At 36.7% G+C, this 19047-nt stretch overlaps 1 protein-coding gene across 1 annotated transcript; it reads right to left on the bottom strand.

Annotated features, from left to right (window-relative positions):
- Positions 1-11415: 11415 nt before the first annotated feature.
- Positions 11416-11837, bottom strand: LOC109260486 (keratin-associated protein 19-4-like). The gene has a single exon (XM_019438718.2). The coding sequence runs from the start codon at positions 11805-11807 to the stop codon at positions 11616-11618; it is 192 nt and encodes a 63-aa protein (XP_019294263.2). The 5' UTR covers positions 11808-11837; the 3' UTR covers positions 11416-11615.
- Positions 11838-19047: the final 7210 nt, after the last annotated feature.

Raw genomic sequence — 19047 nt, 5'->3', positions numbered from 1 at the left:
TGAAGGAATTTGTTGAATGCCTTTGGTGTTATATTTGAGGGGAAGCCTGGTTGGAGGCAGGATATAAAAAGATCAAGATCAAGACATCTGATGTGGACACAGAAATATTTGTTTAAAATATTGAATAGGCAGTAGGACGGGCAATGTGAAGCTTGAGGAATGGTGTCTACAGCATAAGACTGCATGGAATAATTGGAAAGAGTGTAGGTAGATAAGAGTTCAGCCCTGGCATGTAAAGGTAGGAAAGAGACCGGGAATCCAGCAAAGGAGTCTGAGATGGGGTGGTCAGTATCATGGGAAGAAAGTGGCATCGTGGTGATCAGATCAATGAAGAGAATTTTTCAATAGGAGTAATTAATAAATTCAGTGTAAATGCTGCTGATGGGCACTTGAAAAATAAGAGACCTGACTGGGGAAGAGGGGGTGGCTTCGAGTACACAAGTGGAAGAAGAATGGCTTTTAGACAGAACAAGGATCATTCACGCACTGTAATATTCAGAAGGTACATTGTATGTTTGCTGAGGAATGATTGTGTTAGGCAGAATTCTAAAGACATTCCATCAAGTTTTCTGTCTCCTGGTTACTTAATCACAGATGGATCTAGGTACCACTGAGGGGAGTTTCAGATGTAATAGTTATTAACCAGCTGACCTTAGAATAGGGAGATTATTCCTAAATCATCCAAGTGAGCCCAATGTAATCACATGGGCATTTTAAAATCAGAAAGAAAGGCAGATAAATTAGATATGTCAGAAGAGAGCAGCAGAGGGGAGCCTGGGTGGCTCAGTCGGTTAAGCCTCCAACTTTGGCACAGATCATGATCTCGCAGTTCGTGGGTTTGAGCCCCGCATTGGGCTCTGTGCTGACAGCTCAGCCTGGATCCTGCTTTGCATTCTGTGTCTCCCTCTCTCTCTGCTCCTCCCCTGTTCATGCTTTGTCTCTCTCCTTCAAAAAAAAATATAAACATTAACAAACAAAATTTTTTAAAAAAAGAAGAGAGCAACAGAGAGATGCAGAAATGGAGGTCTAATATTAGACCTGTAAGAATTTGACCTGCCATTGCTGGCTTTGAAGATGGAGGGACAGGGTCTATGAACCACGGAATATCAGTGCCATCTAGAGGCTGAAAAGGGAAGTGGGACATCAGTCCTGCAACCATAGGAACTGAATTCTGCTAACAACTAGATGGAGCCTGGAGGCAAATTCAACCCCAGAACTTCCAGAAACAAATGCAGCCTGCCAACAAATTTGTTCTGGTGCTGTAAGACTAAACAGAGAGTCATCTGAGCCATTTTGTGCCTGGATTTGAGTTGCTCTGAACCACGAGGTTTATGATAATCCATTACAGCAGCAACAGAAAATAAATAAAATGATGATTGGTAGGTGTTTAATTCTCTATTGTTCTTACTTTTTCAGTGAAATTTGAAACAAGTCACAAGTTGGATGAAGAGTAAAGCAGATAGTGTCAGGCATTTAAAAAATGATAAAGACTGTAATCATTATTTTAGTCATTGGAAAAGTGAATTTAGTAGGAAAATGGAGAATTTCTGGGCATGGCCGAATGCCTAATTGAGACTTAAAATTATAAATGTAATATAAGACAATTCAACAAGGCTAGACTTCTCTAGACAAATACCCCTGTATGTGAGTAAGCATGGAAAAAGCAGAGTTAAGCAAGGATAGGAATTTTAAAAGTCTGATACCACCAGTAAAGTGAGGTGAGGGATTTAAGGGTGTAGCAAAGCTGTGATTGGAATACTGGACAATTGATAATACTATCCCAGTAAAACTAGAAATAAGAACAAGGGAGATGTACAGTGGAAATTCGATGAGATCCATAGTTTATAGTTGAAAGAGGGTACAAGAGTTGTTTTTAAAAAATGAATATAGTAATATAAACCCCTAAAAATGGGAAGTAGAAAACAGAACAGTTGAAGATTGAAGGCAGGGACCAGGGCACAGAGGAAAAAGAGTATGAGGAGAGGCAAACACCAGGGTGTTTGAGGTGAAAAGAGGATTGATTGTCTAAATCCAAATGTATGAATAAGAAAAGGTTTCTTTTTTTTTTCAATATATGAAATTTATTGCCAAATTGGTTTCCATACAACACCCAGTGCTCATCCCAACAGGTGCCCTCCTCAATACCCATCACCCAACCTCCCCTCCCTCCCACCCCCCATCAACCCTCAGTTTGTTCTCGGTTTTTAAGAGTCTCTTATGCTTTGGCTCTCTCCAAGAAATCTCTACCCACTGATGTGGCAGAGACAGGATCCTAGACAGGATTCAGTCAACAAGCAAACACCCACGAAGACAAATACCACACAAGCCCACAGAACAGAGAGCAAATACCTTCCACTTAGACGTGTCGTTAAGGCAAGGAGATTATATTTACGAGAGAAGAGCCCTCTCCCATTTAGCAATGAATATTATTAATGGTCACTAATTCTATTACAGATAGGGAAGTGATAAGTGAAATTTTATATTTGTGGGTTGAGAGGTCAACATTTCGGAAGATATTAGGAACATCAGATTTTGTTGATTCTCTTGCATGTCCTTGGAATCATTCTGAGCCAGATCAGATACAAGTGCTAATTTTAAACCTGTCTGTCGGCATAATTTTAAAAGAAAAATTATTATAAAATAATTGTGTCAATGGACAAATATTGGCATATATATATATATATATGTTTCAGAAAATTATTATTTAGGCTTTGCAAAAAAAAAATACACTGGTGTGTGTATGAAATTCTTTAACATAAATCAAAATGAAACCAAGTTTGTTATGTCAATGAAGACACTTTATGGGAAAACAGACACAGAGTTGTCTGTGAATGAATGAAGTAGCAGCAGTTCCAAAATGCAGCCATTCTGAAAAGAACTCCAGTGTCTTTGATGATATTCTTCTGAGAGGAATGAGTCTTCCTTGCCCTGCTTTCTTCAAAGCGCCTTCTGTAATGGTGTGTGACGTTAGCCATCTTTGCAGGTAATGAGGTTAACAATAGGCTTGACTTTGAGGACCGGAAGGAAAGAAAAAAAAGTTCACCATTTACAATGAGAGAAAGTTTCTACTGTTTTAGTAATTGACAGATTTTTCAGTGGAAGCCAAAGGAGCTATATCTTCTCCAGAAGAAGGGACCAGAGCAGGTCTTAGCTGAATTTATCATAGTCAATATAGCCAGAACGATTGCCACAGCCACATCTCAGGCTTCCAAAATCATCAAGGTTATAGCGAAGGCCACCAGAGTAATTGACATGGAAACTCGTTGCTAATAGGATTTCGGAATTAAATTTGTTTGTTTGTTTGTTTGTTTGTTTGTTTGTTTTTCTCAAGGGCCAGGAGCTTTTGGACCAACTCCTGTGTTACTCTGAGGTTCTTGGAGCATCTGGGGCTATTCTCAACTGTCACATTTAGACATAATATCCTGCTCTTGTGGTATTTTACTGGCATTGGACCATTCAGGCCCAAGACTCTTCTCTATTGGGAGCAGTGACAAGTAGCGATGTGCCCTACTCTTTGTCCTCACCTCACCTTCAAAGTTTGGACGGTTAGGAGAAGATGAGACCTATTTTCATAAGTTCACTGTAACATAAGCTTCAGACACATCCCAAAGATTCTTCTTTATTTCTTATCCCTAGGTAGTTTATAAGAATACATTAGTTTTCATTTTCATTATTCTACTTCTTTGTGTGTTAGTATCCCTGCAATTGGGCTGCTGCACAACTGAGAAAAAGACCTGGGGAAATATGATATGTCTAATTTATTTATAGTATAACTTTATGCTTTGACCTCCTCAGAGATCTGCTTTTGTTTACACACTATAATCTGTAATCTTGCTAAACTCGCTTATTAATTCTGGAAAGTTTTCAGCAGATACTTTAGGATTTTCTGCATATATAATCATATAATCTGTGAACAAGGGATAATTTTATTACTCTTTTTCTAACATACATGCCTTTTATTTCTCTTGTTTGCCTTATTTTACTGATAGGCCTTCCTGTTTGATGTTAAATATGAATACTCAGAATAGACATATTTCCTTGTTTTCCATCTTAAGAAGAAAATATTCAGTCCTTCACAATCGAGTATGATTTTAACCAGGTTTGTCACGGATACCTTGATCAGGATGAAGTTGTGTTCTACTATTCCTAATTTGTTAAATGTCTTTTTTAAATTTTATTCATTTATTATTTCTGTGAGAGAGAGAGAGAGAGAGAGAGAGAGAGAACAAGTGGAAGAGTGGCAAAGAGAGAGAGAGGGAGACACAGAATCTGAAGCCGGCTCCAGGCTCTGAGCTGTCAGTACAGAGCCCGACATGGGGCTTGAACTCACAAATTGCAAGATCATGACCTGAGCCGAAGTCGGACACTTAACTGACTGAGCCACCCAGGTGACCCAAAGTCTTTTTCTAATATATGTTGAATTCTGTCAACTTGTTTTTCTGTATTAATTGAAATGATCATGATGCAGAACAATGGCACTCTTCCCCAAACCACCTTATGCTATCACTTTCTAGTGATACTAACCTCCTGTCCATAATCCTTGTCAACTGCTGATCTGTTTATTATCACTATAGAGTTCAGTTTTGAAGAATATCAAATAAGCGGAATCATATACCACATAATCCTTAAGATTGGCTTCCCTCAGAATTATGTCTTTGAGATTTCTGCAATTAATTGAATGTATCAATAGGTCTTTCTTTTTCATTGTGAGTAGAATTCCATTGTACGTATATGCACAGTTTTTTTTTTTAATAAATAAATATTTGAAGGCTCTTTGGTTGTTCCAGCTTGGGGCCACCACAAAATAATGTTGTTATGAACATTCGTGCATCTAAATTACTTTTAAATATTGTCAAACACCAAATTTACCCTTACTGGAGAAACATAGCTTCAACTCTGAAAGCAATTCCAAAGATGTCCCAAAATTATGATTACAGAAGAGGCTAAAATCACTAGCTACATATCTATTTAGCACCTCAAAGGGAAAAATTATTCAGAAGTATATAAATCAGTATGTATTTATAAAGCCACTATTAATGTGACTTTAGAGTCTAATTTTGTATGCCAAGTGGTACTTGTGGCTGCAGAAAAAATGACTTCATGCCGGTTCTATCAATGAGCTCTCACTTCAATTTTGTAAATTACACGTACATTCTTTTTCTGATGATTTTCCGTATGACTCCCTGATGCCAAAGTAGCCTCTTCGCCTTTAGTCTCATTATTAAAGCAGCCAGCTAGACACTCCTTCTCACCCATTAGACTCCACAGATCTGAATCAGATCCTATAGTCCATTGTGCACATAACTAAAGAAAAATAATATCATTCATTATGAGTGGTCTTATTAGAACACTACTCATTCAAGTAAGGCAGAAAGAATATTCTACTTCTCCTCAGGATGAGGACTCACAGGACACCAACATATTTCTTTAAATATAAATAGTCTTTACAAAATTCACATCAACGCTTTCAAACCATCTGTATCTTGTGTATGGTTTGTTGAGCTGTTTAACTGATTCTCAGACGCTAATACTGAAATTCCTGATACTTCCTTGCAATAGCACATTTATTATATGGCAGTCCTTCAATAGAAACTTTTAATCTATCAATTCCATCATACAAGGCTGGCAATAGCTGTCATATCCACAGCCACCCAGAGCTGTACCTGTAGCCAGCAGAGGAATGACCCATGTCTCTAGGCTAGCATATCCATAGCTACAGCCCAAGAGATCATAATAATTGTTCCTAGTAGCTTAATTTGTCAGGAATAGCAAATGAAAATAATTTGCTGAAATAAGTAAATGGAAGAAAAATCCATGTTTGCTTTCTTTTATATATATATATATATATATATATATATATGTGTGTGTGTGTGTGTGTGTGTATATATATGTATATGTGTATATATATATATATATATATATATACATATATATATATATGGGGTCATTCTTTTTTTTAAATTTTTTTTTAACGTTTATTTATTTTTGAGACAGAGAGAGACAGAGCATGAACGGGGGAGGGTCAGAGAGAAAGAGAGGGAGACACAGAATCTGAAACAGGCTCCAGGCTCTGAGCTGTCAGCACAGAGCCGACCCGAGGCTCGAACTCATGGACCAGGAGATCATGACCTGAGCCGAAGTCGGAGGCTTAACCGACTGAGCCACCCAGGCGCCCCAAGGGGGTCATTCTTATTAAAGAAATGAAATTGGGGCACCTGGGTGGCTCAGTTGGTTGAGCTTCCAACTCTGGCTCAAGTCATGATCTCACGGTTCAGTGGGTTTGAGCCCCACCGTCGGGCTCTGTTCTGACAGCTCAGAACCTGGAGCCTGCTTCCGATTCTGTCTCCCTCTCTCTCTGCCCCTCCCCTGCTCACGCTCTGCCTCTCTGTCTCTCAAAAATGAATGAATGTTTAAAAAAGATTTAAAAAAAAAGAAAGAAATGAAACTTACAATTCGTTGCTAAGTCATGTAAACCACGATGTTATTTAAAATAAATGAATCAATCATTGAAACATCCCACCTCTATGATGAGGAGTCAACTCCATTTCACTGTCAAAATCCCATGAGATGGGCACTAAACACAACTTGCAGAGGCGAAATGAAAGCATACAGAGATTAACTTGTTCAAGACCACAAGAGGTAAGGAGAAGCGGAACCCAAACTCAAACCCAAGGCTCTTTAACACCAAACCCCGATGATGAAGTGCGAATCTATTTTCTTCTCAGCTTTGAAGAACAAGTAAATGATGTCTGAAGACGTGATGTTAGCACAACTAGAGAATAATTTGTTTCAGAGATGCAGCTGTTGAATATTTGGCTCTATTAGGCTAATGGTGACTTAGAAGTCCCAATCTACTTTTTTCAAGTCCACATCTTCTACCCAGTTACCAGTTTATCAAGACAGTAATTCGGCAGAAGCCAGAGAACCAACTACTAAATGGGTGATAGCACCATACCCAGAGCCACATCTACAGACAGGTTCATGGAAACCGTCTCATCCACATCCACACTCACAGCCCAGCCTTCTTTAGTGATTTCTGTTGCAGCTCACCACGTCGGGAACTAAGGATCTCACTGGGTTTGCAGGGCGGTCTGCATTATAACTACCTATGTAGTGACGTTCAGATCCCTTTAAGAGTGGGATTAAGAAAATTTGAAGACGTGCCACATTCTCCTTCTAGATAAAAATTGCACAGACGAGTTGATAAAACCATTCTTTTCATATTTGAGAGAAGATCTGAACTTGCGTGTAAAGCCCTCCATTCATTTTCTTTCTGTTTAGCTTGCATTCTTCAAGGCAAAATTGTGGCTACAATGAAATGATATTTACATCTTCAAAGTACTCCTTTCTACATTTAAATCTCAAAAACAGGTTTCATAACATTAAGTCGTTCTCTTATAAAATAATGCTTTCTAACCATTAATTATATTACCTTGCTAATGTATTTCTTAAATCCCATATGGTATCCACATCTCTTTCCTATTATTATTAAACTAATAGCATAAAATTTACTCAGGAAAATGATGAAAAACCATGATCCATTTTAATAAAAGTTGTGAAAATGTATCAATCTCTTAATATCCTTTTATGGTCATTCAGTAGTTTTTAAAGCGTAATTTTTATATCATCTCAAATTTTTCCAAATGTAAAAAAACAAGTGAATAAATACATGACAACACCGGTCTTGAGTAAAAAAAAAAAGTTCAAATGATTTAAAAATAAGTTTGCAAAATAGAGTATCTGCGAATCAATAAATATGCTAACATTTATTAGACAAAATCAAACGTCCTTAATAATGGAAACATTTGCAAAATTGCTTCTCCCCTTGCCTCTAGCTTTCTCGAGCAAATAATAAAAGAATGAGAAAGTTTTGTTCTTCCCTAAAGTTCTTAAGATCTATTTTCATTAACATTAACAAAACCTAAGAGCTTAATGCAAAAAAAAAATGATAAATCTGTGGAGAGAGTGCCTTTAAATTCAAGACTGACAAAATTGTTGGAAATATTATCAATTAAGGGCACTAATGGCCTTCTACATGGGAAGCGGATGTAAGAGATTGTTTTAATCAAGCTGTAGGGCAGACTGGTTCTGCAGTTTCTTCAACTAACCAAACACATACCCAGCAAGAATTTGTCGAAACAGTAGAGTTACTCAGGTATATGGAAACAAATCTCTTGTGCTAGAAAGCTTACCCTTCCCCCTCCTTCATCCCAAACCCTGAAAAGACTAACTTACATTTTTAATTACCTGAATGCTTCTAGAGGATCATAGAATGTTACAACCAAAAAAAAGCATTGTAATTTATTTTTTCCAATTTTTCAATTTCAAAATCTTGTGAGTGGTATTCATGTGTAAGAGAGCAGTAAAAAATGTTGCTCAAAGGCCCCAGACATGGCTTTACCCATTTACTTCCTGTGGAAAAATCAAAGAATAAGCTGAGAAATTCTTCCAGAAATAGGAAAGTATAATGTTGATGGGACACAATATTTAGTTTGTTATTTCTAAGAATAGACATTTGAAAAGAGCCTAAAGTAGGCTTTTGTCCAAGAGCAGAAAGATATAGAGGAAAGTATACATAATCTTGAAAAGCTGAACTCTCTTTGGCAATGAAAACAGAGAAAGATCTTGATTTGCATAGTTAATTTGAGTAGATAGTAAAAAAAATCACAAACCAGTTCTCTGAAATCAATTATGAGCTGCCTTGGGCTAATGTCTCCATGTTTGTTTATGAGGCTGTTTGGCTGTACATATTTATGAGAGGATATAAATTAAAAACGCAAGCTCCCTAATGGGCAGTTATAAATGACCTTCTAATTGTCAATTGAAACACATTCCATTCAAAATCCAAATCATTGTCTTCTCTTCTCAAACCTCTCAGTTACAGAAAGAGAAGCTTATAATTGTCGAAAGGATTTTAAGACCGCAGTCAAAACTCTAATGTTGAATCATCTGTTAGTTTATATCATTGAAATAAAGTAATATGAAGCACGAAATATTGATTGATGCTTTGGGTTGAACTGTGCCCTCACAAAAGATATACTGAGCACCTAACCTTCCCACCCACATGGATGTGAGTCATGTGGCTTTAGTCGGAAATCAAGTCTTTTAGGGCACCTGGGTGGCTCCGCCAGTTAAGCATCCAACTCTTGATTTTGGCTCAGGTCATAATCTTACAATTCATGAGTTCAAGCCCCACATCAGACTGGGTGCTGAACATGGAGCCTGCCTGGGATTCTCTCTCTTTCCGTCTCTCTCTGCCCCTCCCCTGCTTGCTCTTTCTCTCTCAAAATAAAGAAGTAACCTTATAAATAAATAAATAGGATCTTTTAAATGTAATCAAGCTGACATGAGGTCAACACGACATCTGTAGGGTGGGTTGATTATTAATCATGTTGATTATTCAACATGACTGGTGTCCATTTAAAAGGGAAATTTTGGACACAGAGCCAGACACTCATAGAGCCAACAGGACGTAGTGACACTGAAGGGACATACAGTGTGACAATGACTGCAGAGATTGGAGTTCTGCTCCTCCTGGAGCAGCAAGCCAAGGAATACCAGATTACCGGCCTACCACCAGAAGCAAGAAAGAAGCAAGGGAGGATTCTCCTACAGTTTTCAGGTGTATAACCTTGCTGACACCTTGAGTTTGGACTTCTAGGCTCCAGAACTGTGAGATAATAAACTTCTCTTGTTGGGATGCCTAGGTGGCTCAGTCACTTAAGCTTCCGACTCTTGATTTCTGCTCGGCTCATGATTTCCCGGTTCACGGGTTTGAGCCCCACATCAGGCTCTGTCCACATTGGCAATGGGGACCCTGCTTGGGATTCTCTCTCTCTCCCTCTTTTTCTCCCCCTGCCCCACTCATTCTCACCCTAAAATAAATAAAATTTTAAATAAATAAATAAATAAATTTCCCTTTCTCTCTTTTTTTTTAATGTTTATTTATTTTTGAGACAGAGAGAGAGACAGAGCATGAGCAGGGGAGGGGCAGAGAGAGAGGGAAATACAAAATCCAAAATAGGCTCCAGGCTCTGAGCGGTCAGCACAGAGCCCGACACGGGGCTCGAACTCACAGACCGTGGGATCATGACCTGAGCCGAAGTCGGACGCTTAACCATCCGAGCCACCCAGGCACCCCATCTTTCTCTTGTTTTAAGCATCCAGTTGGTGGTGCCTTATTACAGCAGCCCTAGGAAATTAATACAATCACCTACTGTCTTGTACACCATAATATATACTTATTTGTTTACATGTCTATGCATGTAGCGGAAGGTAGGCTTATCTTACAACAGTTCTTGAAAGTAAAAATTATTGTCAGATGTACCTGATTAAAAGTGGATCGATGAAGTTAAGAAATTTGCTTTATGTCATACAGTTATTAGTGAGGAAGGTATACAATCCCAGCCTCTTTGTCTTCAGATTCCACATTTTCCAACTATTCTAAATACTCCTTAGAGTTGTTTGAAGATTTAAAAAGCTTTTCACACTTTAATTGTTATGTTTTGGAGTATTGAGAAAATTAAATGATTATATATTGATTATATATATATATACATATATATATATATATGACATGTTGCAAAATATCTGGCACACAGTAGGGCAGAAATTTTAATTACCTTCCTCTTTTCTCACTAATTAGTTCCATTTATGTAACAAATATTTTTTGAGCTCATGTTATGTGCTAGGCACCTGTTCATTCCTAGAAACCTGTTCATTCCAGGTTAAGATGCAAAGCAGCTTAGCCTCAAAGTTCTTGCAAAGGTTTTCCCTTCAGTCTTTGGTTTTTCTTTAGTTCAATAACCCTTCAACTAACTACATGTAAATCTCTAGGGAAATAAAGACCAACAGTCTCTCTCATTGTTCTCCTTCTCCTATTATGGCTTATGAGAAAGAAGGAATGAAAAAAAAAAAACAGTCACATATGATGAACCGTCTGGGACAATCTTTTTCAAATCTGTGTTCTCCTTTCTTGCTGAATCCAAAATTACTTCAACTTCCCTTGCTATCCTTCCCTTGTCTGGTAATTAGAAGCTTTCTGGTTGGCTCTGCAAAGAAATGTCCAACTTCCAAGCATCACTATGAAAAAATATATATTTGTTTCCCCACAGGATGATTTATGTTATAAAATAGGGAGAAATGTCTAAAGAAAGCAGAGAAAAACTGAACTTTTAAACCTGAGGTCAAAAGAAGAGATTATGCTTTGAACAACAATATAGTACAAAGTCCTCTGAAAAGGTGATCCCTGAAAGAATATTCCTAAAGCAGAATAATCGGTCCATTTGGTAACTTCAAAATTGGCAAACATCAATACGAGATCATGTAGAAGAAATTATGCCCAGTTTGTCATCCAAAGAAAATAACTTTATTGAAAATTGAACACAGAGTTGCCACAGGCAACCCAATCTGTAAAATTTCCAGTCAATTCATGGAATGAAGACTGTTGTTGATTAATTTCTGGACTCCAGTGTGAGTTTTGATCGTCTTCACTGTACACGTGGCCAGATGGCCAGAGCAGCATCTGGAATCCGATGGAAATACAAAGACGTGAAAGAATTAGCAGTAGGGTGATTGTAGGGTTCTAAAGTCCCAAAACACCAGTCTTTTCCTTTTCAATAAAAGCTGGAGAATCCATATCCTCCATAGCACGGTGGGCGGCACCAGCCATATCTGTGGCCTCCCCAGCCACACCCTAGGCCTCTAAAGCCACCACAACCACAGCCACAGCCTAGGCCATAGCCATAACCCAGGCCTCCACATCTATAGCCCAGGCCACCATAGTCATTGCCGTAGTAGTATCTCATAGTGTCAGGAGCTGGGGTTTCTGTTTGGTAATTGGGTGTGTTTCCCAAGTATGAATGTTGCCATCTGCCCAGGGACTCTTATACCTCCAAAATAGGTGTGGCAATAAAAACAAACTTGCATAATCCTCATTCCATGGCCTGAGTAGCATGAAAAACAGACTCAGTAATTTCTTTGTTTTCTAATTTAAGACAGTTTGCACAGATTCCAATGAAATACTCCCCATGTTGACAATGATTGTGGTACCTTCAAAGACCATGCATGAGATATGACCGTCATCCATAAAATCCTCTAGCCAGACATCATAGCGTCTCATTTCTGTTCAAAATAATGGACACATTCTTTACTGATTGAAGCCAATATCATGGGAAATTATAGCTAATTTTCCAGTAAGACTGAAAAAATATTGATGATCCTTATTCAAAATCCCCAAATATGCCATTTATTCATTCTATTCTAATCAAGGTCTTAAGCACTCTATTCCATTAAGATCTTGAACAATTTATTTTTTTCTCACAAAAATTGAGTTGCTTAAAAGTTTGGCTGTCATGAATTTTCTATCCTTTTTGTAAAATAAGTTGTGGGATCTTTTTTCACAATTCACTCATCAAATAATTCCCAAAGACCTGTCAGTGAATTTAGCTTGAACGTCCATTCATTTTACACCTGACTGGCTGGAGTCACGTGAGAATTCAACACAATTTTTTCATTTTGCACTCGATCCTGAATTTCCAAAATCATCAGCAAAGAAAAAAGATTAAAAAAACAAAACAAAACAAAAAACTCTCCCCAACTCAGGACTCTTGTTTTGATTCTTTAGGAAAATGTAACAGGAATGCTTTGTCCCTTTACCACTGTGTGCTACTTATGTAGAACATGTTGGATTTATTTGAGTCAAAAAAAAAAAAAAAAGAAAGAAAGAAAGAAATCAATGAAGATTCAATGTCTTTAGGAATAGTTAGATTCCCTCTGTTAGTTGTCTCCAGATAGGACCACAGTTCCAAGATTTATTTTATAATAAAAACATCTACAAGACAAGCAGCTAAATTATTCAATGGATATTAATCATTAGCACTAAAAAGATAACACAAAACAACACTGTCATTGCTGATGGGTCAACAGGAATCATTTTTACATTCAAACCACTAACTGTGAATTTAAATTATGCACCAATTATTTTATAAATGAAATAAATATTCATTATTCCTTAAAGGGTATTCCTTAAAGTGTCAGTATCAGAAAGCTTCATATATCTAAGATATCTGTGAGCAAGTCCTCAAGCAACTTCAACCTTTGAACCTCTAATGTGAAAAGTCCTAAAAAGACACCAATTATATTATTTCCCGCAGGAACTTTTAGACATAGGATTAACTTAAGGTGAAATACATGTATGATAAAAAGCTAATCTCTTTGACCTACCAGGAAATCGAAAGATCAGGATTTGCATTGTTAAAGGAAACACAATTTCATTTGAAAGTTATACTCAGTCCATTTGGATTTTTTGTTGGTTTGCTTTATTTTTTAATAGTTATATATTTTTTCTGAATAAGCTACAGCAAAAAGACTCTTGTAAAATGATTTATTTACATGCAATTAGCAATTTGAACTTTCACATACGTATCTTCCTCTGGTCCTATTGACAACTCTGAACTTTTGCTGGAAAATGTTGCTTTCTTCATTTTATGTGTACTCTGCATTCAGAAGTAGAGTTAGGCAATTTTGTGACTATTTTTGAAAGGCTAGGAGATTTTCACGAAGTTCTATATAAGCAAATAAATGAGACGTTAGCATGACTCCTATCACTTTACTCCTACTTCAGTTCATCTGGAAGAAACATATCAAAGATGAACTTTTAAGAATCAAAATATAATAGTTAAAATACAATTTTGTTTCTAAAGAGGATTTGGAAATGAATTGCCAATGCCTTGCCCAATTTCAGCTGGCACTTCAATTCTGTCATTGGAGGTCCCAGTCAGTCCTAATCAATAACCTCTTTGGATCAAAAAATTCTACTAAATTGATGTGTTTTCTTCTGACCAATATTCGTTGAGCATCTGTCTGTATTGGGCAATGTATCAATGCAAGGGGAACAGACAGAACCTGACCTCAAAGTCGGTACAATGAGAGAGATACTATTTGTTCTTACCACCAATTCACAGCCACTAACACTGATGGGCACTAACAAGCCTGATCCCAGTTCTCCATTCCAGCAAATAAGCATGGGATGACTCATTTTAGACCCATCTTAATTTTCTCAATGGAAAAGGGACTATTTTATTTCACAACAGTTTTACACACTGAACCGGTATGGGCATAGTTCATTTTATTGTGCTTCACTCTATTGAACTTACACAGATAACTGCATTTTTTACAAATTGAAGGATTGTGGTAACCCTGCGTCCAGCAATTTATCAGAGCCATTTTTCCAACAGAAATTATTCGCCTCGTGTCTCCCTGTCACATTTGAGAATTCTTGAGCATTTCAAATTCTTTTCATCATTATTATATTTGTTATGGTCATCTGTGATCAGCGATTATCATCCACGGAAAGCTCAGATGATGGTTGGCAGTTTCGAGCAATAAAGTATTTTTTAATTAAGGTATGTATTTTTTAAGACATGATACAATTGCACACTTAATAGACTACAGTATTATGTAAACACAACACTTATATGGGAAACCAAAAAACTCCTTTGACTTACTTGGTTGCCACATTTGCTTTTTGCAGTGGTCTGGAACCAAACCACAATATCTCCAAGGTATGTCTGTAATTAAAATAAAAGAAAAAAAACACAGCTTACATTCTTCAGCATCTAAAGTTTTAGAGAGGGGCTTATTTATTTTCTTCAAGGTAATTTCCTTATCTTTGTACTTGAAAAAATAATAACTCGCTGTAACAGGAAATCTGCTTGATAAATGATGAATTTTTTTGTCAGTTTTATTTTCAGTCCTATAAACTAAAAATTTTAAGACTAAATGATTTGCAAATTTCCTGGAACCGTTTCCCCAGCAAGGGTGTGTATGTTAAAATTAAAAACCAGACCGATGCCTCTAAGAAGGTTATCAAATGACCATAATGTAGGAAAACGCAGCTAAACAATAAAAAATAAGATATAAACCAAACAGTACCATTCCCATCATTCGCAAGAACTTGTTTGAAATAAACACAACATGAACTATCCAGAGGAACATGGTGTAATTTCAGTTTATTATTTCATCTTTTGATGTAATTGTCATGTCAGCTCTCGCCCAGATCAGATCTTCCAAGTGCATAGAATTATTGTACCGATTTCTAGATGATGTGGTCTGAAGAGTGCAAAGCATCCAAAAGCTACCACAACAAACATTGTTGGCTGAAAAGAGAGCACAGATAGAAATGGACATCAAGCATTTTGCTTTAACATAGTTGAGACGTTGAGTACCATCTAGCAGTGATTTTCCAGGGAAAGTTTTGAGTAACGAAAAGTTTGGGGGCCTATAACAAACCTATTAAAAACTAATTATCTCAGAGTATATACCCCAGGAAACTAAATTGGTAATGCACTCCAGGTATTTTCAATTCAGGTAGCCTTTATGCTTACTTGGAGATAAACAGTGTCTTTTAAAAAACAAGACCCTCATTCTACAGGCAGGAAACAGAAAAGTCAATTAAGTAAATTAATTACTCAAAGAAGCAAAGTATACTTTCATATATATGTATGTATGTATACATATATGTATGTATTTTATTTTTATATATTTATTTTGGGATATAAAATTGACCTGGTTATAATAAATAAAAAGCATTAGAAATTTGAAAATTCAGTGTTGAGTACAGGGCTTTTCTATTACTTGCAGTATTTTTTGTTGCTTACATATTATTATACATTTTATTTTGTATCAGCTCAATGTTTTCTTTAAAAATATTTTCTTTAATCACCATAGATTTATGGTCCCATAATAAACCGCAGAATACAAACCATGTATATTGAAATGAAGTTTGCAATTTGTTATTTAAGTCATAAAAATAATAGCTTCTAGGATGACTTTATAAAAATGAAATTACATTCAAAAACCACTGAAAACAAATGAAAGGTAAGATATATGAAAACATATCAAGGTTTTGTTCATCTTGTTCTCCCACGTCCTCAAGACCTCGAACACTACCCAGCACATCGGGACATGCAGTGAACCTTTCTTGAATCAAATTCATTACTGAGTCAAAACACCGTTGAGTCAAAACACCTATTCAGAAGAAAGAAGAGTAGCATTCTGATTGAAATCTCATTAACTCATTAGAAATATACTGAAATGAATTGAGAAAGCCGCATCCCCTACGCCAGTTAAATACGTGTATTAAAAAAAAAAAATTAAGTACAAGTTACGCAAGATCACAACAAATACTAGTAACTAAATAATAATGGGTGAAATCATGATTCAATGGAAAGATTCCAGATTCTTCTAGAGATAGGAACGACTAATTCCTTTTGGAGCATGTAGCCAATAGATGATAGATGTTTTCTCTACCTTAAGAAAAGTGATCACATCACTGAAGCATAGGGGCAGCAGCATAGGGACAGAAAGAGACTGAGGATCTGTAGGTTTTTAGCGGAAGCCAGTGGAGCCATAGCCTCCAAAACATGATGGGCGGCAGCAGACATATCTTTCTCCTCCCTTAGCCACAGCCACGGCCCAGTCTGCGGAAGCTGCCACATCCCCAGCCACAGCCACAGCCCAGGCTACCATAGTAGCTGCCGTGGTAGCTCATCCTCATTGCGTCAGGGGTTAGGGATTTGGTTTGGTGCTGAAGATGATTTTCCTCAGGATGTCTCTAGCTTCCTAGAACGTTCTTACACCCTCAGTAGCTGGTGTGGTGAACAACAAGGGGCAGATGGTCTCCTTCCTATATGACAGAATAATTTAAAGTCTAAAAATTAATTCAAATTATTCTTTTCTTACTTACAAGAGGGTTCATAATCTTCTCAAAGGGATTTTATTAACTAATGGTTATTTTTTAATGAGTTTGTGTACCGAAAACCAAATGTTTCCAAGATCAAAAGTGATTATCGCCTCTTCAAAGGCCATGCTGGTGTTCCAATTAAAATGGTCTAATCTGGTTGATAGTTTCCAGTAGCCTTGTAATTGTATAAGCTCAGATTGCTTTTTTGTTTTTTTTTTGTTTTTTTTTTTTTTTGCATTCAATTGTCTTAGTTACTGACTTTCCCCAAACCCGTGATCTCTTCTCCATGGTGGCCAGGGCATAGTCGCCAAGTCATTAGTGATTTCCAGATAGTCAAATGAGATGAAACTTCGGTTTCTTACTTCATTGTTTTGTTTTTTAAACTTTCCTTGGCATTTGGCATTGCTACCCTCCCCACCCATTGGTTCTTTTTGTCAGGTTTTCCGTCCTTGTTTCCAGTGACAAATTTTCAATTAGTTTCCTCTCCCAATATGGTATTCCTTCACTAACTTTAAATGCCCCTTTTCCATCATATTCTATGTATACACTTTTCCCACGGAATTTTGTCAAATGTTTTTAATTGCGATGCTTATACCGATGAGTTGCAAAGGGTTCCTCTAAACTTCAACTCCATCAATCTTGTTGTTTATTGCATATCTCCCATTTGAACTACATTGTGATTCCATGTCTAGTAGGAAGCTCATTTCTCCCTCAAAAAACTGTTTTTCCAGATTACCAGTTACTCAAGCCGCATGGCCAAGACGTGATCTTGGAATCCTCTTTCATATGGTCTGAATATTTCTGCACCTCTGACCATCAACATTATGCACTTAATTGATCACCAAATGAACCACATAAGTGTTTTTTTCCTGAATATTACTCATAAGTACTCATATTATTTGTTATTATTTAATTTAATCCTCTATCACTTTCTCCTGGATTAATATAATAGCTTCCCCAATGGTCACATTGCCCCAAGCAAGGGCCCTCATCTGATCTGTTCTCCATACAGAGTCCAAATGAATATTAAAAAAAAAAAAATTTGATCGTTTCATTTTTTAGCCCTTTTACCTTTAAGTCATTATAGGAAAGATTAAACTCTTAAATTCAAAAACAAGGTTTTTTATCACTAAACTTATTTTTTCTCTATCCTATTTACTTACAATTGACCATATACTTCCATTTATGCCATATGTAACAATGATGTTGACCTACTACATGCTTTTTGGTACTTCTTTACCGACCTTATTCCAACTCATCCTTCAAAATATAGGTCAAGTGTAACCTTCTCCAAGAAAACTTCAAAGACATCACAAGTTATTTCTACTTCTGTCTGACTTAGAAAATGCTTGAGAGTGCTGCCATATGCCCTAAACAAAATGCTCTATCTTAGCATTTCATCAGATTTTAGTACACTAATTAATTTGTTTACTATCTTTTCCACTATACTATCTACTCCTTCAGGGCAAGAACGTTTATTATAATCACATTTTATAACTTTTGTGGATGGAATAGAGTAGGTAATATATTGTTAGCTGAATGCATAAATTATGAAATGAATAGATCCACAGAAACAAATTATGTACAATCCACGCTTTTTTGAATCTATGGGTTTTCCATTCTTCTGTGGTCAATACCCTGAACACCAAGTTTTATTTACGTCAATGTGTTTACATGTGTTTATATTCTTCTACTCTATTAAGTGAAATAAATTTAAATTAAACAAAAATTCTGGAAATGTTTCTGTTTATCATTAGCCTCTTAGATTTACTGGGTGGGTGAAATAACAATTCCGGAGGTCCGTGTCTCCTAATGTATCTCCTGACAAATACACAGAGCTACAAAAAGAAAATTATAAAATCACACAAATGCTATGCTTTCAACATAACTACAAGATGGAGGGGACTATATAAAGTACAAATTAGAAAAAGAAGTGGACAGAAGAAGCATCCATTTCCAGTGGAGACATTTCTTGAATTTTCCTCCTAACTCTTTGTAAAGAACAAAGCAATGTCAACAGAGAAACAGAATACCAAAGACTGATCAACAATAACAAAAATCCCCCAAGAAAAAGAAAACCTTCTCCCTAAGGAGACATACTGTTTTTAAAAAAAATTGTGCTAAATGAAATAAGGCAGTCAGAGCAAGACAAATACCATAGGGTTTCACCCATACGTAGAATTTAAGAAACAAAACAAACAAGCCAAAGGGAAAAAGGAAAGAGAAGCAAACCAAGAAACAGACTCTGAAATGTATGGAAAAACTGACGGCTACCAGAGGGGAGTTGGATGGGGGGATGGGTA

Source organism: Panthera pardus, unplaced genomic scaffold (assembly GCF_024362965.1).
Source record: "Panthera pardus isolate Hobbes unplaced genomic scaffold, ASM2436296v1 HiC_scaffold_16, whole genome shotgun sequence".
NCBI classification, from domain to species: Eukaryota; Metazoa; Chordata; class Mammalia; order Carnivora; family Felidae; genus Panthera; species Panthera pardus.
Note: the sequence above shows the minus strand (reverse complement) of the source record. Positions and strands in the feature narration are given on the sequence as shown.